The following is a 24045-nucleotide window of genomic DNA, read 5'->3' as shown; positions in this document are numbered from 1 at the left end:
AGTGTTGCTTGCCTCGAACCGAGCATAAAAGGCATTTAGCCTGTATGGTAGGCTTGCGTCATTGGGCAGCTCACGGCTGGGTTTCCCTTTTGTAATCCATAGTAGGTTGCAAGCCCTGCCACATCCGATGAGGGTAAGAAGCCGGTGTAGTAGGATTCTATCTTAATCCTGTATTGATGCTTTGCCTTTTTGATGGTTTGTCTGAGGGCATATCAGGATTTCTTATATAAGCGTCTGAATTAGTGTCCCGCTCCTTGAAAATAGCAGCTCCATGGCTTCTGGTTGGGATATGTACGTACGGTCACTGTGGGGACGTCATCTATGTACTTATTGATGAAGCCGATGACTGAGGTGGTATATTCCTCAATGCCATTGGATGAATCCCGGAACATATTCCAGTCTGTGCTAGCAAAACAGTCCTGTAGCTTAGCATCCGCTTCATCTAACCACTTCAGTATTGAGCGAGTCACTGGTACTTCCTGCTTTAGTTTTTGCTTGTAAGCAGGAGTCTGCTGGTTGCACAGGTGACGTGCTGGTAAAAATTAGGTCAAACCGATTTAAGTTTGCCTGCATTATAGTCCCCGGCCACAACCCTTTTTGTTGTTGTTTATTGTCTCTGTCTGTATTTATTAAGTTCATAATAACCCCCTAATATCTCTATCTGTACCCCAGCTCCTGTTGAATAGGGCAGAGGAATCCCAGTCTACCTGGCAGGACTTTGGGCAGAAGGTGCGTCTGCTGGTGCCCTACATGTGGCCCAGAGGCAGCATGCTGTTACAGGGCCTGGTGCTCCTCTGCCTGTGCCTGCTGGGTCTGGAGAGGGTCATCAATGTCTTTGTGCCTATCTACTACAAGAACATTGGTGAGAGAGCATCCCTCGTTTCGTAACATCTCCCCTATATCCAGCTTTTATCTGGATGCCTTTTTAAATTCCTACTTGTTGCTGTCACAGCCTTATTGGTTGCGTTGCAGGTTGTCTTTATTGGTGCTGCGCTGCACATTCTCAGAAGTATTTTGTGATATCATTGAGGCTGACATATGATAATCTACCCAGAAAAACTGCAGAAAAGATGACCTGGGATTGTCAACCCACTTTCTGTCACAGTGAATGAGCTGACTGATGGAAGCAGCTGGAAGACCTTGGCCACCACTGTGTGTGTCTACGTCTTGCTCAAGTTCCTGCAAGGTGGAGGGGCAGGTGAGTGCAGGGCTTTAAAGTGCGACCAATTTGGTCAATAATATTTTGCTTTGTGACTAGGTTTTGTTTTGGGAGCTCTGTACGAGCATGAAAAAATCTCCCAGATAATTGTTGTAATGATAAGACTTAGTTGTTTCCGAGTGCCTTAGAGAAACAAGCGAGAGCGGATTCGTTAGCGCCATTGTTGCACCATTACTACAGCAAAATCGGCTTGCTTCTAGCCTAACCAGGTCAAAAGATCTGGCCCATATTACCGCTGCAATATTTTACCTTCCTATAGCGGATAGCTGGGACCACATTTTACATTCATAAACCATGTTGTGGGCTGTTCTAAAACTACTCGCAAACCATTTGTTGACACTTTGTTCGGTCATGTTACTGCATTGGCTAGCTAGCTAACAACCTGGTAACTTGACCAGTATATCCAAACATTTGGGGGCACAGAAAGAAAGGAAAAGGGATCTCTTCTTCAGGAGATCAATGAATATAGCAATGAATGAATGAGAGATCTTGCATGTCATTATCACAAACCTGACTTTTTAAAGAGACAGTGTAAAATGTTTTATCTTATGCATCTCAAACAATATAGTGTAATTGCAGACCTTAATTCGGGGCGTTTCCTGATGTGGTCATTCCTTGATATCAGGAAGCATCCATTGGTGCCTGTCATTGGTCAATTCTGGTGTTATGCGATGGATGGTTTCTCAACACATGATTTGTTTACATAGCAGGTTAGGATAATTAGCGTGGCAGGTTAGGTGAATTAGCGTGGCAGGTTAGGTGAAATAACGTGGCAGGTTAGGTGAAATAGCGTGGCAGGTTGGGAGAAGGTTAGGAAAAGGGTTAGGCTACAATGCTACAGTTGTCAACAACTGTTATCCCCGACGTGAAAGAAAAGCCCACGGACCAATGGCGAGCATCAGTGGGTGTAACTTGATATCGAGAAACGCCTATATTAAAAAAACACCCCTAATTGCTGTCTGCAATTACACCCTTGTCTCTCAGTAGGAAAATTGTGCTTTTACACAATGTAGAAGCCTAATATTCCACAAATTACTGTAATTTCAATGACGTTTCAACGTATCAACGTTTTAGCTTTTATAATAAACTAATGTATTTGCAGTGTTACATATTAGTTTCTAAGGCACAACATGAGCTACTAAAGTAGCTATAATTCATAAAAGCCTAATATAGGCTATATATCAATCAATTAAAATATATATATATATTTCCTGGTGCTCCTAAATTTAATGTGGTGCTCCTAACTTTTTAAAATTGCGAACACCAGTGCTACAAAATACCAACCAGTAAAAAATGTGTGTGTGTGTGTATATATATATATATATGTATGTGTATATATATATATGTGCAAATTAATTACTTAACAATCATACAATGTGATTTTCTGGATTTTTGTTTTAGATTACGTCTCTCACAGTTGAAGTGTACCTATGATAAAAATTACAGACCTCTACATGCTTTGTAAGTAGGAAAACCTGCAAAATCGGCAGTGTATCAAATACTTGTTCTCCCCACTGTATGTGTGTGTATATATATACAGTGGGGCAAAAAAGTATTTAGTCAGCCACCAATTGTGCAAGTTCTCCCACTTAAAAAGATGAGAGAGGCCTGTAATTTTCAGAGAGGCCTGTAAAAAATCCAGAAAATCACATTGTAGGATTTTTAATGAATTTATTTGCAAATTATGGTGGAAAATAAGTCTCTCGTCTTTTTAAGTGGGAGAACTTGCACAATTGGTGGCTGACTAAATATAATTTTTTTTGCCCTACTGTATATGTGTGTAGATATATATATGTGTGTGTGTGTGTGTGTGTGTGTGTGTGTGTGTGTGTGTGTGTGTGTGTGTGTGTGTGTGTGTGTGTGTGTGTGTGTGTGTGTGTGTGTGTGTATATATATATATGTATATGTGTATGTGTATATATATATATATTAATTTAGAGCCCTGGGTGAGTGGGAATTTCACCTCCATATTGTCTTTATCTGCTACACCCATTCATTCCTTGGACTCCTTGAGTACTGTTATTTTAGTTATCTCTTTTGTTCCCTCGCTCTCTATATCTCCTCTCTCCTTCTCCCCAACCCCACTCTTACCCCCCCCCCGGCCCTCTCTCTTTCTCTCTTCTTTCCTGTACCTCACTCTCTCCCTAGGTGCGTCCGGCTTCATCAGTAACCTGCGCTCCTTCCTGTGGATCCGCGTGCAGCAGTACACCAACCGGGTGGTGCAGGTGCGTCTGTTCGGCCACTTACACTCACTGTCTCTGCGCTGGCACCTGGGCCGACGCACCGGGGACGTCCTGCGTAGCATTGACCGCGGCACCTCCTCCATCAACAGCCTGCTCAGGTGGGTCTCCAAATAATAAATTGTGCGTGGTTTTCTGATCCACGCGTCTACATTTTTTTTAAGGTACTTGTGACCAACAGATGCATATCTGTATTCCCAGTCTTGGCCTATTGAATTTATTTCAAGTGACTGATTTTCCTTATGAACTGTAACTCAGTCAAATCTTTTAAATTGTTGCATGTTGCGTTTTCATATTTTTGTTCAGTGTATATACTGTACAGTGCCTTCAGAAAGTATTGACACTCGTTGACTTTTTTTTAAAACAAATTAATTAAAAATGAAAAGCTGAAATGTCTTGAGTCAATAAGTATTCAACGACTTTGTTATGGCAAACCTAAATAAGTTCAGGAGAAAAAATTCTCTTAACAAAAACATTTTAAAAAGCAGACATTGAATATCCCTTTGAGCATGGTGAAGTTAGTAATTATACTTTGGATGTTGTATTAATACTCCAAGTCACTACAAAGATACAGGTGTCCTTCCTAACCCAGTTGCCGGAGAGGAAGGAAACCGCTCAGGGATTTCACCGTGAAATGAAGGAAGCCTGTACATTGTAAAAATATTCTAAAACATGCATGTTTGCAGTAAAGCACGAAAGTAAAACTGCAACAACAACAAAAATGGCAAGAAATTTACTTTATGTCCTGAATACAAAGCGTTATGTTTGAGGAAAATCCAAGACAACACATCACCTAGTGCCACTGCATCATGTTATGGGTATGCTTGTAATCGGAAAAGACTAGGGAGTTAAAAATGTTTTTAAATGGAATGGCGCTAAGCACAGGCAAAATCCCAGAGGAAAACATGGTTCTTTCTGCTTTCCACCAGACACTGGGAGATGAATTCCCCTTTCAGCAGGACAATAACCTAAAACACAAAGCCAAAATCTAAACTGGAGTTGCTTACCAAGACGACATTGAATGTTTCTGAGTGGCCTATTTGTAGGTTTTGTCATCATTCGGGCTTGAAGAATAATGCGCAAATTATTGTACAATCCAGGTGAACAAAGCTCTTAGAGACTTACCCAGAAAGACTCACAGATGTAATTGCTGCCACAGGGGATTCTAACATGTACATGTATTGACTCAGGGTGTGAATACTTATGTAAATAAGATTTCTGTATTTCATTTTCTGTAAATTTGCAAAAAAACTTTGGCACTTTGTCATTATGGGGTATTTTGTGTGCATTTTTAGATGGGTGAGAACAAAAAACATATTTAACCCATTTTGAATTCAAGCTGTAACGCATCAAAATGTGGAATAAGTCAAGGGGTATGAATACTTTCTGAATGCACTGTTATTTATATCTATAATTTTTTATTAAAAAATGTACATTTTTTTGGGAGCCGCGGCAACAATTTAGCAGTGGCGGCTCACTGCTGCTACATGAATATAGGGGAAACACTGGACATACATGATCTTGGTTTGATCTTGGTGTGATTACTTTATCCTCAAAGCTTAGAGAGACTGCTTCCTCAGGGGTTTACTCAATTTTCAAAAAGAACGATTAAACTGTTCTCCTATCCACCTTAAAATTGAGTCAACATTCCATTTCTTCCATCACTACCAACCAGTGTGATGTGACCCAACTTTGATCCCCCTGTAGTATGTCTCAGTTTTTTAGTGTCATCCTAACCTCTGGACGGTCTGTGTGTTAATTCAGAGGTAAACCTGGCCTCCCTCTCTTTCTCTCCACAGCTATATTGTATTCAGCATCTTCCCCACCATCGCAGATATCGTCATCTCCATCATCTACTTCATCACCTACTTCAACGCCTGGTTCGGACTCATCGTATTCGTCTGTATGTTCCTCTACCTCAGTGAGTACAAGGCCTCCTTTCCAGTGCTAATTTAGTTATTTCTATAAAGTAACAATCATCCGATCTGAGTCAAATATGTGAAATACTTTCAAATGACTTGACCTGCACCAATGGAATAGTCCCAAAAGTGTCAATTAAATCAACTCCAAGCTAAATCAATCATACCTACTTTAAATTATTTTACATATGCATTCGACTGTGGTCTGGTAATACCAATGTAATATTTTGTAATGGTCCATCAATATATCTCTTCAGCCCTTACCATCATCATCACGGAATGGAGGACCAAGTACAGGCGAGACATGAACACCCAGGACAACAACGCAAAGACCAGGGCGGTGGACTCCCTGCTCAACTTTGAGACGGTACCGAGATGGTCTCATTGACCTTTGACCTCAATAGTTGGATTGTGTTCATTAGGGCATGTAACAGATTTTTTTTTTAAACATTATTGAACGGAAAAAGTCCAGGTAGTCCCACCCAGTTTGTCTGTTTGATGCCAAATGGACACAATCCAGAACCCCCACCTGCCATGGTGGCACATTAAGATTCCCTCAAACATATTGCATTTTTGCAGCTTCAGATTTGCTTCATGGCTGCGATTGTAATGTTTTTCTAACAGGTGAAGTACTACAACGCAGAGAATTACGAGGTGAACCGTTTTGAGGACGCTATTGTGAAGTATCAGGTAATCCAGGCTATAGATGTAAAACTGAAGAGTTGAAAATATAGATATGTGTAAAGTTATACCAAAGTGTTTGCTTTGGTTATTTTTTTCATTTATATGACTTTATATGAGTTTTATTGACAAATGTCAATAATAAAAAAATAAGGTCAGCCGAAGCAAAAACCTGATAAAAATGAATTTATATGAATGCTGTAAGTTACAGAAATTGTTAATTGGGAAATGAATATCCAACTAGTCAGTGACAACTGTGTGGGGTTTGTGACAGCAACTATGTACGCTTATTACAGTATTGTAGACACTTTGTCCTGGGATTTCCTATGATCTTCTATGTAGAAGAACCCCTTACCTTCTAACGACTTGTGTGGCCTGTGAGTGTTCGTGGGAGTCTCAGCTTTTCCTATACTGTATAGCTTTTAATAGTTTGTAGCTCAAATAAGAAAATGTTTTATAATAACACAAGATATAAGAGCGGAATCTGTATACAGAGTACATTTACAATGTTCAGGGATACTGGAGTATATGAGGTAGATATTCACATCTAGGCAGGGATTAGGAGAAAGTTACTGGTAGCAGGATAAATAATAATAATAATAGTTAACAGGATGGCAGAAGCATGTGGGTGGGTGGGTGTGCAAGAGTGTCAGTAAGTGTGACAGGGGGATGCCTTCAGAAAGTATTCATACCCCTTGACTTATTCCACATCTTGTTTTAACAGTCTGAATTCAAAATGGATTAAATATATTTTTCTCACCCATCTACACACAATACCCCATAATGAGTGAACATGTGTCTTGAGACATTTTTGCAAATGTATTTAAAGTGAAATACAGAAATATAACATTTATGTAAATATTTACACTCAGGAGTCAATACTTTGTAGGAGCACTTTTGGCAGTGATTACAGCTGAGAGTCTTTCTGGGTAGGTCTCTAAGAACTTTCCACACCTGGATTGTGCAACATTTGCTCATTTTTATTCTTATAAAAATTATTTTAGCTCAGTCAAATTGGTTGTTGATCATTGCTAGACAACCATTTTCAGGTCTTGCCTTAGATTTTAAAGTATATTTAAGTCAAAACTGTAACTCAGCCACTCAGGAACATGTACTGTATTCTTGGTAAGCAACTTCAGTGTAGATTTGACTTTGTGTTTTAGGTTATTGTCCTGCTGAAAGATGAATTCATCTCCCCAGTGTCTGGTGGAAATCAGACTTAACCAGGTTTTCCTCAATGATTTTGCCTGTGCTTAGTTCCATTCTGTAAAAAAAAAAAATCTGAAAAAATCCCCAGTCCTTAATGATTACAAGCATACCCATAACATGATGCAGCCACCACTATGCTTGAAAATATGGAGAGTTACAGTACTAAGTTAATTGCTTTGATAACATTTCTTGCATTATTACTTTAGTGCCTTGTTGGAAACAGGATGCATGTTTTGGAATATTTGTATTCTGTACAGGCTTCCTTCTTTTCACTCTGTCAATTAGGTTAGTATTGTGGAGTAACTGCAATGTTGTCCATCCTCAGCTTTCTTCTATCATAGCCATGTAACTGTTTTAAAGTCACCATTGGCCTCATGGTGAAATCCCTGAGTGGTTTCCTTCCTCTCCGGCAACTGAGTTAGGAAGGATGCCTGTATTTTTTTTAGTGACTTGGTGTATTGATACACCATCCAAAGTGTAGCTCACCATGCTCAAAGGGATATTCAATGTTTGCGTTTTTTTTTTTTTTAATCTATCAATCTCCCTGGTCATTGTGGTTGAATCTGTGTTTGAAGTTCACTGCTTGACTGAGGGACCTTAAAATGATCTGTATGTGTGGGGTACAGAGATGAGGTAGTCGTTCAAAAATCACGTTAAACACTTATTGCACACATAGAGGGTCCGCGCAACTAATGTGACTTTTGAAGCACATTTTTACTCCTTAACTTATTTAGACTTGCCATTACAAAGGGGTTAAATACTTTTTGAATGCAAGTAATTTCAACTATTCATTTTTAAATCATTTTTTAAAATTGTAAAAATTTTATTCCACATTATGGGGTATTGTATTCTGTACAGGCTTCCTTCTTTTCACTCTGTCAATTAGGTTAGTATTGTGGAGTAACTGCAATGTTGTCCATCCTCAGCTTTCTTCTATCATAGCCATGTAACTGTTTTAAAGTCACCATTGGCCTCATGGTGAAATCCCTGAGTGGTGTGTGTGTAGGTCAGTGACAAAAAAAATCGAAATTTAATCCATTTTAAATTCAGGCTGTAACACAACAAAAAAGCTATATTACGTGTAAACAGGGCTAAAAAGTGACTGGTAGCAGAAATATTTAAATAGTTATGGACAAATACTAATGATAATATATACATGTAAACAGGCGTAACAGTGACCAGTAGCAGGATAAATAGATAAATATGAAATGTGTTTGACCACCTCAGAAGCATAGTTAAATAGAGCTTTCCATCATTAATGATGTTTTAGGATTTTAGAACTGCAACCAGCAGACATTTCTTTAGCTTTTGTATCTCTATTTTCCTGGTTCTAGGTCTGTTCAGCAGTGCAAACAGACAGCACAAACAGATCTGGGACCAGACTATAACTCTTTTGATTGCAATGTTGCATTTATGGCCTTTGTCTGTCTGTTCCCTCCCGTCCTAGATCTCAGAATGGAAGACACAAGCCTCTCTGGCCTTCCTGAACCAGACACAGAACCTGATCATCGGTTCAGGCCTACTGGCCGGGTCACTGCTCTGTGCCTACTTTGTCCAGGAGGGCAAGTTTAAGGTACTGAGCTCGGAGCCCTTACTAGCTTAAAGGGAAAGTTGAGTATTTTATAAATTAATGTTAGATGGTTCCTCACCGTGACAATAATCTATGAGCCAGGACTGTAATCTATAATCCATGTTTGGTTTTTGTTAAATAACCACTTTCAGGGTGAGAAACAATTGAACATGAAGTTGTGAAATACTGGAGTTCCCCGTTAAAGGCCTAGATACTCATTCTACTACCCTTTTCACACTATCGAGCCGACCGAAAACAAACTGCCCTGGCTCTTTTCACATTGTCCTTATCGGCACGGTTCCAGCAACTATGGTAAATGTCTGGATGTGTAACCTGACCAGTGCAGCTTGGTTTGGCTCAGAAGTGTGAAAAGCCCTGTTGACCCACCTCAAACTCTCTCCACTCATCCACTTTTCTCTCCTCTATGCTAGGGCTATGTTGTTTTCGACTCTGTCCTACATTAGATTAGAAAGCGTTATTGTACTCTAATTAGGAAATTATTTGTAACTTGCCTAGCCGACAAAAGCAATCAATACAAATGCAAAACAGACTACTGTATGTATGTTTTCATGCATGTTTGAACATGTGCTAAAAAACTTCCCTTTGACACAGTGTTGTGGTATTACATGTTTTTCTCAGTAATACATGTGGTGTATGAAGTATACATTCAAGTCAGCTGCTGTGAACTTTAGCCTGGTTAAACCAAACTGAACGAAGTGAAACAATAGTGAGCCAAGTGTTCAGTCTGGTTTAACCAGGCTAATGCACTCTATCTCCAGGTTGGAGACTTTGTCCTCTTCGGCACCTACATCATCCAGCTCTACACCCCTCTCAACTGGTTTGGAACCTACTACAGGTGAGAGGTGTTATGGGCTGGGTTTCAACTCTACTTCGTGTCATCCTTCCCTAGTTTCTTTTATGTCTATCACCTACAGCTAAAAGGACTGGATAGGTTTCCACCATATTGCTTCCACATGTCTTACTAGATCAAGAAAGACACAAGCAAATTAAGCTATACTATTGACACAGATCTATGAAAGGCATTGTTTATAGCAGCATGTACTACAGTACCCATAATGCACAACAGGTGATCTTTATAATACATACGTCCTCATCCTCCACAGAATGATCCAGAGCTCCTTTATCGACATGGAGAGCATGTTTAAGCTCTTTACAGAGGAGGAGGAGGTAATTTTGAAATTGGTTATCAATGACCAGCTTTTTGGTGTATATGGGAGATTCTCAATTGGAAAAGCATGTCCTCTCCTCCACTCCTCCGCCCTCTGTGACCGGAAACCGATAAGTGATCGAGAAGTGCCAATTCGTAAGTAGGTAGTCTTCTTTCCCATCCTCGATTACCTACTTCGACAGAGAATGTACAATAGTGTCCTCGTGGCAGGTAGCAAGGAAGTGTTTTAAAATCCCTTTGAATCAGCTTTTGCTTTCTCGGAGTAGAAAAGCATGTACACATTTAAAAACAATACACTACTTATCCTTTTATCTATAAAATGTCTTGCACCACTATAATATTTAGTTTTTTATCACTTTACACATTTATTTTTCTGTACGCATCATTTTCCTGATGATGCGTGAGTGGAGAAAGAGAGTCTCATTTCATGAAAAGCTTATTTGTTTCCATGTTCCTTCTCCTCGCCGCCTCATTTGAAAAACGTTGAAAGTAATCAAAGAGGTGGCGAGGAGAAGGAACATGGAAACAAATAAGCTAAGATAAGGATAGAAGAGAGGAGGCAGGAGGCAAGCAAAACCAATCGAGATCAGAATCTGATCTTTGCATTTCATTATGGGAAATGTATTTTTTATGTGCTTTATCTTGATTTCTCTTCAGGTGAAGGATGCGGTGAACGCAGGGAACCTTCTCTATAAACTGGGAAAAGTGGAGTTTGAGAATGTGTACTTTAACTACACTGACGGGTAAGTCCTAAGATTTAAAAAATGTATATTCAGGATGTGTAGGCTATACACAGAGACTGATTCAGAAACAGTTTGATGAATAATCATAGTTGTGATAGTACCAGCGTTCTCCTTTGAACGGGGACGTAGGTCTGGGTGCCTTGTAAGGATCCGACGGCGAGTGGGTAATCTACCTTTACAATCGGTCCTATTAGCCAACAATCAATCATTGGATAATAAAATAGACAAACTACGAGCACGTACCAATGGGACATTAAAAACTGTAATATCGGCCTCCCGGGTGGCGCAGTGGTCTAAGGCACTGCATCGAGCCCAGGCTCTGTTCCAACCAGAGACTCTGGGTTCGAGCCCAGGCTCTGTCGCAGCCGGCCGCGACCGGGAGGTCCATGGGGCGACGCACAATTGGCCTTGCGTCGTCCGGGTTAGGGAGGGTTTGGCCGGTAGGGATATCCTTGTCTCATCGCGCACTAGCGATACGGGCCGGGCACAGCGCGTGCTGACCAGGTCGCTAGGTGTACGGTGTTTCCTCCGACACATAGGTGCGGCTGGCTTCCGGGTTAGATGCGCACTGTGTCAAGAAGCAGTGCGGCTTGGTTGGGTTGTGTTTAGGAGGACGCATGGCTCTCGACCTTCGTCTCTTCCGAGTGCGTACGGGAGTTGTAGCGATGAGACAAGACAGTAACAATTGGATACTGTGAAATTGGGGAGAAAAAGGGAATAAAAAAAAATGAAACTAATATCTTATGTTTCCCCAAGTCATGACTGAATGATGACATGAATAACATACAGCTGGCGGGTTTTACGCTTTTTCGGCAGAATAGATCAGCCGCCTCTGGTAAGACAAGGGGTGGCGGTCTATGTATATTTTTAAACAACAGCTGGTGCATGAAATCTAAGGAAGTCTCGAGGTTTGGCTCTCCTGAGGTAGAGTATCTCATGATAAGCTGTTGACCACGTTATTTACCAAGAGAGTTTATCTATATTTTCTTAATGTCTATTGAGCACCACAAACCGATGCTGGCACCAAGACCGCACTCAACGAGCTGTATAAGGCCATAAGCAAACAGGAAAATACTCATCCAGAGGTGGCGCTCCTAGTGGCCGGGGACTTACTTAAATCCGTTTACCTCATTTCTACCAGCATGTTAAATGTGCAACCAGGGTTTTTCCCTCTGACCACCTTTACTCCACACACAGAGACGCGTACAAAGCTCTCCCTCGCCCTCCATTTGGCAAATCTGACCATAATTATATCCTCCTGATTCCTGCTGACAAGCAAAAACTAAAGCACCAGTGACTCGGTCAATATAAAGTGATCAGATGAAGCAGATGCTAAGCTACAGGACTGTTTTGCTAGCACAGACTGGAATATGTTACGGGATTCTTCCGATGGCATTGAGGAATATACCACATCAGTCACGGGCTTCATCAATAAGTGCATTGATGATGTCGTCCCCACAGTGACTGTACGTACATACCCCAACCAGAAGCCATGGATTACATCTAAAGGGTAGAGCTGCCGCTTTCAAGGAGCGGGACTCTAACCCGGAAGCTATTGTTGCCTTATAAGAAATCCAGTTATGCCCTCCGACGAACCATCAAACACGCAAAGCGTCAATACAGGACTAAGATTGAATCGTACACTGGTTATGACGCTCGTTGGATGTGGCAGGGCTTGCAAACTATTACAGACTACAAAGGGGAGCACAGCCACGAGCTGCCCAGTGACACAAGCCTACCAGACGAGCTAAATAACTTCTATGCTCGCTTCGAGGCAAGTAACACTGAAACAAGCATGAGCGCATCAGCTGTTCCGGACGACTGTGATCACGCTCTCCATAGCCAATGTGAGTAAGACCTTTAAAGAGGTCAACATTCACAAGGCCGCAGGGCCAAAACAGATTACCAGGACGTGTACTCCAAGCATGCGCTGACCAACTGGCTAGTGTCTTCACTGACATTTTCAACCTGTCCCTGACTGAGTCTGTAATACCAACATGTTTCAAGCAGACCACCATAGTGCCTGTGCCCAAGAACACTAAGGTAACCTGCCTAAATGACTACCAACCCGTAGCACTCACGTCCTTAGCCATGAAGTGCTTTGAAAGGTTGGTAATGGCTCACATCAACACCATTATCCCAGAAATTCTAGACCCACTCCAATTTGCATACCGCCCAAACAGATCCACAGATGATGCAATCTCTATTGCACTCCACACTTCCCACCTGGACTAAAGGAACACCTATGTGAGAATGCTATTCATTGACTACAGCTCAGCGTTCAACACCATAGTGCCCTCAAAGCTCATCACTAAGCTAAGGACCCTGGGACTAAACACCTCCCTCTGAAACTGGATCCTAGACTTCCTGACGGGCTGCCCCAGGTGGTAAGGGTAGGTAACAACACATCCGCCACACGGATCCTCAATACGGGGTCCCCTTAAGGGTTCGTGCTCAGTCCCCTCTTGTACTCCCTGTTCACTCATGACTGCATGGCCAGGCACGACTTCAACACCGTCATTAAGTTTGCCGATGACACAACAGTGGTAGGCTTGGTCACCGACAACGATGAGACAGCTTATAGGGAGGAGGTCAGAGACCTGGCTGTGTGGTGTCAGGACAACAACCTCTCCCTCAACGTGTTCAAGACAAAAGGAGATGATTGTGGACTACAGGAAAAGGAGGACCGAGCACGCCCCCATTCTCATCGACGGGGCTGTAGTGGAGCAGGTTGAGAGCTTCAAGTTCCTTGGTGTTCACAACACCAACAAACTATCATGGTCCAAACACACCAAGACAGTTGTGAAGAGGGCATGACAAAGCCTATTCCCCCTCAGGAGACTGAAAAGATTTGGCATGGGTCCTCAGATCCTCAAAGTTCTACAGCTGCACCATGGAGAGCATCCTGACTGGTTGCATCACCGCCTGGTATGGCAACTGCTCGGCCTCCAACCGCAAGGCGCTACAGAAGGTAGTGCGTACAACCCAGTACATCTCGGACCTCTATACCAGGCGGTGTCAGAGGAAGGCCCTAAGAATTGTCAGACTCCAGCCATCTATTTAATTCTACCTACATGTACATATTACCTCAAATAACCGGTGTCCCCGCACATTGACTCTGTATCGGTACCCCTTTTATATAGCCTCGCTATTGTTATTTTACTGCTGCTGTTTAATTATTTGTTACTTTTATTTTTTACTTATCTATTTTTTTACTCAACCAACAGTGCAGTTTTAAGAAAAATACGTGTTAAGGGCTTGTAAGTCAGCATGTGAAAAATAACATTTGATTTGATTAAATATATATTTTGTGCTTCTGTGTGTTTTTTTAAAGGAAGGAGATCCTTAAGGATGTATCATTTACTGTGCAGCCAGGTCAGACTGTTGCATTGGTAAGATTAGATTCCAAGCTTCCGAGCATTACCCAGATATTACGCACCCTTGAGCAGTGTTTGATTTCTCTCTATCAGTCATGTGATGGTTTGTGTCTGGACCATGTGTAGTACAGATGTTTCTTGCTTCTCAACAGTTTGTGTGTTTGTTGACATCCCTAGGTTGGCCAGTCAGGGTGTGGTAAGAGCACCATCCTTCGCCTGCTCTTCCGTTTCTATGACGTCCAGGGAGGATGCATCCGCATCGATGGCCAGGACATCTCTAAGGTGAGTAATTTGCCCAGTTGCAAGAAAATAGTTCCCAGACAAACTGCCTTGTTAGCACATGCTGTATATAACATTAGGTTTGTTGCAAATTGGTGGTCTACTATTTCAGTTATACAGTATTGTTAATATGATACACCTGGGTCGTGTTCATTAGGCACCAAATTAAGAAAAAACTATTATTATCTGGATGTTTGAAAATGTTTTTTCATTGCGTGACCTAATGAACTTGACCTTGTATTAATATAGTGTATTCTGAGCCTCTTGGTATCTGGGTGCAGGTGAAGCAGGTGTCTCTGCGTGCCCACATCGGCGTGGTGCCACAGGACACGGTCCTCTTCAACGACAACATCCGCAACAATATCCGCTACGGACGCATCTCTGCCAGCGACCACGAAGTGGAGGAGGCGGCTATCGCCGCGGACATTCACGAGAAGATCCAGACGTTCCCAGAAGGTACGGAAATACCACGGTCTCTTTTGATGGTTTCCCGGACACCGATGTAAGCCTTGTCCAAGACTAAAAAAACTATTTCAATGGAGATTCTCTATTGAGTCCAGGACTAGGCTTAATCTGTGCCTGGAAACCAGAGCTGTATGTTGTCATTATATTTATGTTTGTAGTTAACCTGAAAGTGGCTTATGGGTTTCAATATTATTGTTTTAAGGGTTTGTATAGGTGTTTTGTATTTACCAACCACATTTTCCGAAGCATTTTGACATCTAAATCTCCTCAAACAAGTGGGGAGATTTGCGGAGTTCACACAGTAGCTGCCAGGTAAATTGTTACTGTATGAGGTGAATGACGTTTGTGTCTGTGTTGTCTCTGTCTGTCCCCCTACCCAGGATACGACACCCAGGTGGGCGAGAGGGGTCTGAAACTGAGCGGGGGGGAGAAGCAGAGGGTGGCTATTGCCCGCACCATCCTCAAGGCCCCTCAGATCATCCTGCTGGATGAGGTAAACTTTCAGGAAGGTCCAACAGGAGGCTCAATGACCCTGTTCAAATAGGTATAGGGTGAAGATGCCCCGAGACAATGATCTTGGGTCAGTTGCATTTTATTCTTCTTTTTTTGGTTTAGGATTGGGTAGGGAAGCTGGTCCTAGATCTTTACCTAGGTGAAACTTCACCCCGGAGCGTTCAAATACTTAAAAAACACACACTTCCTCCCTCCTCTCCTTGAAGTTATCGCTGAGCTTACACAAATTGATAGGTGAACATAGGGTTGCAAAGGGTAATAAACTTTCTGATACATTTCTGGCATTTTTCCATATATTTTCCATGGGAGTTTTGCTTAAATTCATTTAAAATAGTTAGCTTATAACAGTGAACCTTTTTTGTGGGATACACATAAGGCAATTCTAGGTATTGTGGCATATTTTGGTTAAATTATCCCCAATTCAATGGAATTGCAACCCTCTGCATGCACAGTTCATTCTTCCATCACATGTACAGATGATTCTCAAGTTTGCACACTAATGAGATGCTATTCAGTCCACACTACTACACTGTCCAAATCAAGGACTACATGCTTTCTGGTATGTTTTGATTACAATACTGGGTGGGGTGAATATATTTAAATAGTAGCCTACAGCAAAGTGTGTTTAAATCATTTCTAACTTAACAATTTCTGCTAGTTAGTTTTTGCTACCATGTGGGTTTTAGCTTGCTTGAGCCTGCTATCTGAGGAGTGTTAATTCACCTGTTCCCAAGCATGTTTCATTTTAAAACCATTTATCTTACACAGGAGTTGTTTAATCTAACTGCTTAACTATTTATCTGTACATGGAATTGTATTTTTTATTTTTTTTACTCCTTTTTTCTAGTCTTTACAGGGAAATGCCACGGGCACTATCTGATGTGTGGAGACATTTCACTGCAGCTAATGTAGAAGGAAAAGCTGTGTACATTTGCAAATACTGTGCCAAATCATATGTGAAGAATGCAACAAAGATGCAGAATCATCTGGCCAAGTGCATAAAGTTCCCTCAGCGCTCACAACAAGCAACCTCTGACAAAAGTTCCTCGACTTATATTTGAGTTGAAAATGATGAATTAGACACCTTATCGATAGCAACAACTCGTGGTCCTCCTGGAATCAGAGTTTTACGTAGTCAGAGAAATGCTGATGAATGTCTTGCTCGAGCTGTGTATGCAACTGGTTCACCTCTGATGCTTACAGGCAATGTGTATTGGAAGAGATTTCTGAATATCCTTCGCCCAGCGTACACCCCTCCAACCAGACATGCTTTATCTACTCATTTTCTGGATGCAGAGTTTAACAGAGTTCAAGTGAAGGTCAAGCAAATCATAGAGAAAGCAGACTGTATTGCAATCATCTCTGATGGGTGGTCGAATGTTCATGGGCAAGGAATAATTAACTACATCATCTCCACCCCTTAACCAGTAATCTACAAGAGCACAGACACAAGGGACAACAGACACACCGGTCTCTACATTGCAGATGAGCTGAAGGCAGTCATCAATGACCTTGGACCACAGAAGGTATTTGCACTGGTGACAGACAATGCTGCGAAACATGAAGGCTGCTTGGTCTAAAGTGGAGGAGTCCTACCCTCACATCACACCCATTGGCTGTGCTGGTCATGTATTGGATTTGCTCCTCAAGGACATCATGGCACTGAAAACAATGGATACACTCTACAAGAGAGCCAATGAAATGGTTAGGTATGTAAAGGGTCATCAAGTTATAGCAGCAATCTACCTCACCAAGCAAAGTGAGAAGAATAAGAGCACCACATTGAAGCTGCCCAGCAACACCCGTTGGGGTGGTGTTGTCATCATGTTTGACAGTCTCCTGGAGAGGAAGGAGTCTCTCCAAGAAATGGCCATATCACAGTCTGCCGATATGGACAGCCCCGTCGAGAGGATCCTCCTAGATTATGTATTTTGGGAGAGAGGGGTAAGCAGCCTGAAAATCCTGTAACCTATAGCAGTAGACATTGCACGGATTGAGGGAGACAATGCCATCCTGTCTGATGTTCAGACTCTGCTTGCAGATGTAAGAGAAGAAATACGTACTGCCCTGCCCACTTCACTGTTGCTCCAAGCAGAGGAAACTGCAGTTCTGAAATACACTGCTCAAAAAAATAAAGGGAACACTTACACAACACAATGTAACTCCAAGTCAATCACACTTCTGTGAAATCAAACTGTCCACTTAGGAAGCAACACTGATTGACAATACATTTCACATGCTGTTGTGCAAATGGAATAGACAACAGGTGGAAATTATAGGCAATTAGCACGACACCCCCAATAAAGGAGTGGTTCTGCAGGTGGTGACCACAGACCACTTCTCAGTTCCTATGCTTCCTGGCTGATGTTTTGGTCACTTTTGAATGCTGGCGGTGCTTTCACTCTAGTGGTAGCATGAGACGGAGTCTACAACCCACACAAGTGGCTCAGGTAGTGCAGCTCATCCAGGATGGCACATCAATGCAAGCTGTGGCAAGAAGGTTTGCTGTGTCTGTCAGCGTAGTGTCCAGAGCATGGAGGCGCTACCAGGAGACAGGCCAGTACATCAGGAGACGTGGAGGAGGCCGTAGGATGGCAACAACCCAGCAGCAGGACCGCTACCTCCGCCTTTGAGCAGGAGGAGCACTGCCAGAGCCCTGCAAAATGACCTCCAGCAGGCCACAAATGTGCATGTGTCTGCTCAAACGGTCAGAAACAGACTCCATGAGGGTGGTATGAGGGATTGATTGGCAAATTCGCCACTGGCGCCCTGTGCTCTTCACAGATGAAAGCAGGTTCACACTGAGCACGTGACAGACGTGACAGAGTCTGGAGACGCCGTGGAGAACGTTCTGCGGCCTGCAACATCCTCCAGCATGACCGGTTTGGCGGTGGGTCAGTCATGGTGTGGGGTGGCATTTCTTTGGGGGGCCGCACAGCCCTCCATGTGCTCGCCAGAGGTAGCCTGACTGCCATTAGGTACCGAGATGAGATCCTCAGACCCCTTGTGAGACCATATGCTGGTGCGGTTGGCCCTGGGTTCCTCCTAATGCAAGACAATGCTAGACCTCATGTGGCTGGAGTGTGTCAGCAGTTCCTGCAAGAGGAAGGCATTGATGCTAATGACTGGCCCGCCCGTTCCCCAGACCTGAATCCAATTGAGCACATCTGGGACATCATGTCTCGCTCCATCCACCAACGCCACGTTGCACCACAGACTGTCCAGGAGTTGACGGATGCTTTAGTCCAGGTCTGGGAGGAGATGCCTCAGGAGACCATCCGCCACCTCATCAGGAGCATGCCCAGACGTTGTAGGGAGGTCATACAGGCACGTGGAGGCCACACACACTACTGAGCCTCATTTTGACTTGTTTTAAAGACATTACATCAAAGTTGGATCAGCCTGTAGTGTGGTTTTCCACTTTAATTTTGAGTGTGACTCCAAATCCAGACCTCCATGGGTTGATAAATTTGATTTCCATTGATAATTTTTGTGTGATTTTGTTGTCAGCACATTCAACTATGTAAAGAAAAAAGTATTTAATAAGAATATTTCATTCATTCAGATCTAGGATGTGTTATTTTAGTGTTCCCTTTATTTTTTTGAGCAGTGTATATCAAAAAGCGTGAAGACTTCTGCCTGAAGCCCATACACGCCGCAGCGTACATGTTGGACCCCAAGTATGTTGGCAAGAGCATCCTGTCTGGCGCAGAGATCAACAAGGCTTATGGTGTCATCACTACCGTGTCTCGCTACCTTGGCCTGGATGAGGGCAAGGTTCTTGGCAATCTGGCAAGTACACTTCCAAGCAAGAGCTTTGGGGTGGAGATGCAATATGCCAGTCGTGCCAACATATCTCATCAGCCACCTGGTGGAAGGGACTTTGTGGATCTTGGGCTCTTTCCCCTGTTGCCTCCATCATCCTCCAAATCCCACCATCATCAGCCGCCTCAGAGCGCAACTGGTCTTTGTTTGGGAACACACACCAAAGCACGCAACAGGCTGACCAATACAAGGGTTGAAAAATTTGTGTCCATCCGGGCAAATTTGAGGCTTTTTGAGCCTGACAACGAGCCATCCTCAATGAGTTTGGAAAGTGACAGTGAAGATGAGGCCTCAGAGTCTGATGTTCAAGAGGTGGACATTGAGGAGGTCCAGCGAGAAGACGTGGAAGCCTGAGAGGAAGACAACCAAAGCTTTCGTTTCTAGACTATCATTTTACAGAAGTACAGTTGAAGTCGAAAGTTTACATACACTTAGGTTGGAGTCATTAAAACTCGTTTTTCAACCACTCCACAAATTTCTTGTTAACAAACTATAGTTTTGGAAAGTCGGTTAGGACATCTACTTTGTGCATGACACAAGTAATTTATCCAACAATTGTTTACAGACAGATTATTTCACTTATAACTCACTGTATCACAATTCCAGTGGGTCAGAAGTTTACATACACTAAGTTGACGGTGCCTTTAAACAGCTTGGAACATTCCAGAAAATGATGTCATGGCTTTAGAAGCTTCTGATAGGCTAATTGACATAATTTCAGTCAATTTGAGGTGTACCTGTGGATGTATTTCAAGGCCTACCTTCAAACTCAGTGCCTTTTTGCTTGACATCATGGGAAAATATAAAGAAATCAGCCAAGACCTCAGAAAAATAAATGTAGATCTCCACAAGTCTGGTTCATCCTTGGGAGAAATTTCCACACGCCTGAAGGTACCACGTTCATTTGTACACAAGTATAAACACCATAGGACCACGCAGCCATCATACCGCTCAGGAAGGAGACGCGTTCAGTCTCCTAGAGATTAATGTACTTTGGTGCGAAAAGTGCAAATTAATCCCAGAACAACAGCAAATGACCTTGTGAAGATGCTGGAGGAAACAGGTACAAAAGTATCTATATCCACAGTAAAACGAGTCCTATATCGACATAACCTGAAAAGCCGCTCAGCAAGGAAGAAGCCACTGCTCCAAAACCGCCATAAAAAAGCCAGACTACGGTTTGCAACTTTACATGGGGACAAAGATTGTACTTTTTGGAGAAATATCCTCTGGTCTGATGAAACAAAAATAGAACTGTTTGGCCATAATGACCATTGTTATCTTTTATTATTCGGTGAAATCATCCCATGTGAAGAGAACTCATTTAATTAAAGTTCAATTCTTAACTAAATTGTATTTTTTATTTCTATTGGAAGGATTTAATCATTTGCAATTATGTCTACTTATGATAAGGTAAAAGGTTTATGTTTCTGTCTCCAAATGATATGGTAAATATATCCAATTCAAAAAACATCTACATTTAAATAGTATTAATATTACTTTGCATATATTTGTGATAATTCCCATATTTTCCCACGGAAAGTTTCCACCTCTGAATATTCCCCAAAATGTGCAACCCTAGGTGAACGCATTGGCTCTATCACTTAGCTTTCACCAGTCCAGCCATGTCAGATCAGATATTTCTTCAAGAACGAGAAGCAAACAAACATGCATTCTGAACATATTTGAAGAGGGACAATGTTTGCCCCCACACCCTTTCGTATTGTGTTACAGTGGATTAATACGAGTTCACTGAACTTGAATATGCTACTTATCTCATAAAGTTTCCCCCCTGCACAGGCCACATCTGCTCTAGACACACAGACGGAGCGCAACATTCAGGCGTCGCTCACCAAAGTGTGCTCCAATCGGACCACCATCGTCGTGGCTCACAGGTAAGGGACGGGTCTCCGTTGGAACAAAATGCATGTATAGAGGGAACCCATACAGTGTGATCAGTGGAGGCTGCTGGGGGAGGGCGGCTCACAATAATGGCTAGAACGGAGCGAATGGAATGGCATCATGATGTGTTGGATACCGTTCCACTCCAGCCATTACCACGAGCCTGTCCTCCTCAATTAAGGTGCCAACAACATCCTGTGGTTAGGACACACACATTTCTCCCCTCTAATGCTGAGTTTGTATGGTTTGGATTTGTCCTGGTCGGATTGTGAATTGTCTGTCTTCAGGTTGTCGACCATCATCGGTGCCGACCAGATTCTTGTTCTAAGTGACGGTCAGATAGCAGAGCGAGGACGGTGAGTGAATGGTTGAAAGAGTGTTTATTCTATTGCTGCACACTCCACAAGCCTATTCCAATCAAAATATTGTTTTATGCTCTTCAAGAAACAAACATCTAAAGAATGTATGTAAATGCCAAGAATGGGACAGGCCAATGTTGGATGCTTCTCACACTATAGTCCTATTCTCAACACCATATAGTGCCCATGTGGGAACATCTTGACATTGTACTTGATGATGGTAATGGTGATTGTGTGTCCCCATTGTAACTACATATTCTCCACTTTCTCCCTCCCAGGCATGATGAGCTGCTGGCTAAGGAAGGGTTGTACTGTGACATGTGGATGAAGCAGCAACAGGCACAGGACTCAGACTCAGCCTCTGACACAGAAGCCAAAGACAGGAAGTCTGAGAAACTACAGCCCCCGTCAGTCACTGCAGGCCACAAGAGCCACTGAGGCTAGAGTGAGAGGTCAAGAATATGGAGACAGAGGAGGACAAAGAGGGACACAGGGAGAGGATTAGATAGCTCAAAAGGCTGTTTTGTCTTTTTTAGGGTATCCGTCCATCGAGGTTAATTCTGTTATGAGTGAAGTTTTAGGCACATATTTATTGGGTATTTTAAGTTTGATCATTCAATCAAAATGTTTGTGCCGTGAATGCCTCAGGCCAGTTGTTTTTAAGTGTATTCAGGATCGTGTTCATTAGGTTAATTAACAGAAAATGTTTTTAAAAACGTTTTGTTTCTTATTGGACAAGTCCAGGTAGTCCCTCCTTATTGCAGTCTATTTTGATCTGTTTCGTGCGTAATTAATATCCAATGCAAAAAACATCTACATTTAAATTGAGTCAGATGCTCGATAAAGTTCTGGGGAGAGACGTGTCGGAAAAGACACTAGAATGAGCAGCGGAAGCAGGGCTGTAGCCCCCCCCACACACACCCACACTTTCTGCAAGTTATGGGCAAGTTTAGAAGCCAAATGTTCCTTCCCCTTCCAAAATTTGAACGATGCAAACACCTGCGAAATCATGATTTTTCCAAATGATCCATGGCTGTTGTCGCATCCCAGTCTGTTGAAAAACACTACTATAGCAGTTATGTTACGTGCGTCTGTCCATGAGAGATTGGTGCCTAATGAACACGACCCAGGAGTCAGTATAATCCGTCTTCTTGCTGTTTTATAGTCGTTTGATTGCAGCCGTCCAGAGAAGCGGCAGCAAGTCCAAAGTAGACGAATACCTACCCTTAAGCGCAGGTATAGGCAGTTTGGCACAGTGTCTCACAAAACTTGAAATTGTTTTTGTTTTGAAATGTATTTGTTTTATTTACAGCATCTAGAGATCTTATTGAACAGGTTCATTGTAAATTAGATTTTTAGAGCTGCATCAATTTTACCTTAATCAGACTTGGGCATTTTCATGTACAGTACAGTCTAGGTGTTGACTGATACATGCAAAACTTTTATTTGTCATCAATGGTGATCAATAAGAACTACTGGCAGTATATTAAAGAGAACAGAATCGATAGAATTTACAAAATTAGTAGCGGAAAAGCAAACGTTTATCTATGAATGAACTCAATCCTCAAGCCTGTCTTTGCTGCTACCCGTTTTGAGTACAGAACTACTGTCAAGTGTATCTTTATTTTAATGTAAGAAATTAGTCTGTGTTTGAATTTGTAAATATCTATGCCTTGCATTCCCAAGGCAGTGTGGAGTTTGTCAATATCTGTTGATAATAATCACACTCCATTTATTTATTGTCGAATTCTGTTTAATTTATTTTTAAAAGTGCCATAAGGGAAGATCTAGCCATTTAGCTAAACTTTCGTTTATTTGAGAGAGAATGGCGACTTTAAATCTACGTGAAGTCCCTAGGATTACGGGTTTGGGGTTGAATCGGGAATTGGAAACTGTCTGCATTAATCAAGGGGAAGTGAAAACGGACATACTTACCATCCATAGAGTGCACAGCAGACTTTACATCATGAAACGTTATTGCAGACTGTGAAATAATAAGATTAATCCCAAATGCGTTTGAGCATGTGTGACTGCAGAAGCAAGTCGCAGAAGCAATACCAAAGAGCTAAAGTTGTTATGCTACCAAATAATTGCTCCACCAGTACAGCAGTCAATCATTTGTAGGTGTACAATGTGCGCAAACTGGTGCAGTCAAATTATTTACACTAATGCACCATGAGTTTGAAATGTTATCTGTGACATGAGTGACATTGACACCACAGGAGGTTGGTGGCACCTTCATTGGGGAGGACGGGCTTGTGGCAATGGCTGGAGCGGATAGGTGGAAATGGTATCAAATACATCAAACCATTGGTTTCCATGTGTTTGATGCCATTCCATTTGTGCCTTCCAGAAATGCAACGTTTTTGTAAAGATAACTGCTTTGACACAATGTCAAACTTTTTTGTATGTGATTTGGGGGCATAGTTTGTAGTGTGATCTTTGCCTTTGTCACTCTTCCAATGTGTATCAGTCCATGCCTGGAAGTCAAATACATAAATGGTTGTTTTTTTTTCTTTGTATACATGTTAATAAATGGTATAATGACAAAGTGG

The 24045-nt window shown here is 42.2% G+C and overlaps 1 protein-coding gene across 1 annotated transcript in view; it reads left to right on the top strand.

The window, feature by feature from the left end:
• The window catches only part of LOC139566278 (ATP-binding cassette sub-family B member 6-like), a 30880-nt gene extending 6835 nt beyond the window's left edge, over positions 1-24045 (top strand). Inside the window, exons 4-20 of the mRNA XM_071387343.1 lie at positions 673-862; positions 1106-1198; positions 3368-3560; positions 5259-5380; positions 5636-5745; positions 6003-6068; positions 8716-8841; positions 9618-9694; positions 9963-10026; positions 10685-10770; positions 14105-14162; positions 14325-14429; positions 14708-14882; positions 15272-15384; positions 21030-21124; positions 21419-21487; positions 21769-24045. Of these exons, the coding sequence (XP_071243444.1) occupies positions 673-862; positions 1106-1198; positions 3368-3560; positions 5259-5380; positions 5636-5745; positions 6003-6068; positions 8716-8841; positions 9618-9694; positions 9963-10026; positions 10685-10770; positions 14105-14162; positions 14325-14429; positions 14708-14882; positions 15272-15384; positions 21030-21124; positions 21419-21487; positions 21769-21928 (1902 nt within the window). The 3' untranslated portion in view covers positions 21929-24045. The remainder of the gene's footprint in view (positions 1-672; positions 863-1105; positions 1199-3367; positions 3561-5258; positions 5381-5635; positions 5746-6002; positions 6069-8715; positions 8842-9617; positions 9695-9962; positions 10027-10684; positions 10771-14104; positions 14163-14324; positions 14430-14707; positions 14883-15271; positions 15385-21029; positions 21125-21418; positions 21488-21768) is intronic.

The sequence above is a fragment of the Salvelinus alpinus genome, chromosome 38 (assembly GCF_045679555.1).
Source record: "Salvelinus alpinus chromosome 38, SLU_Salpinus.1, whole genome shotgun sequence".
NCBI lineage: Eukaryota > Metazoa > Chordata > Actinopteri > Salmoniformes > Salmonidae > Salvelinus > Salvelinus alpinus.
This window is presented reverse-complemented; position numbering and strand designations above follow the sequence as displayed.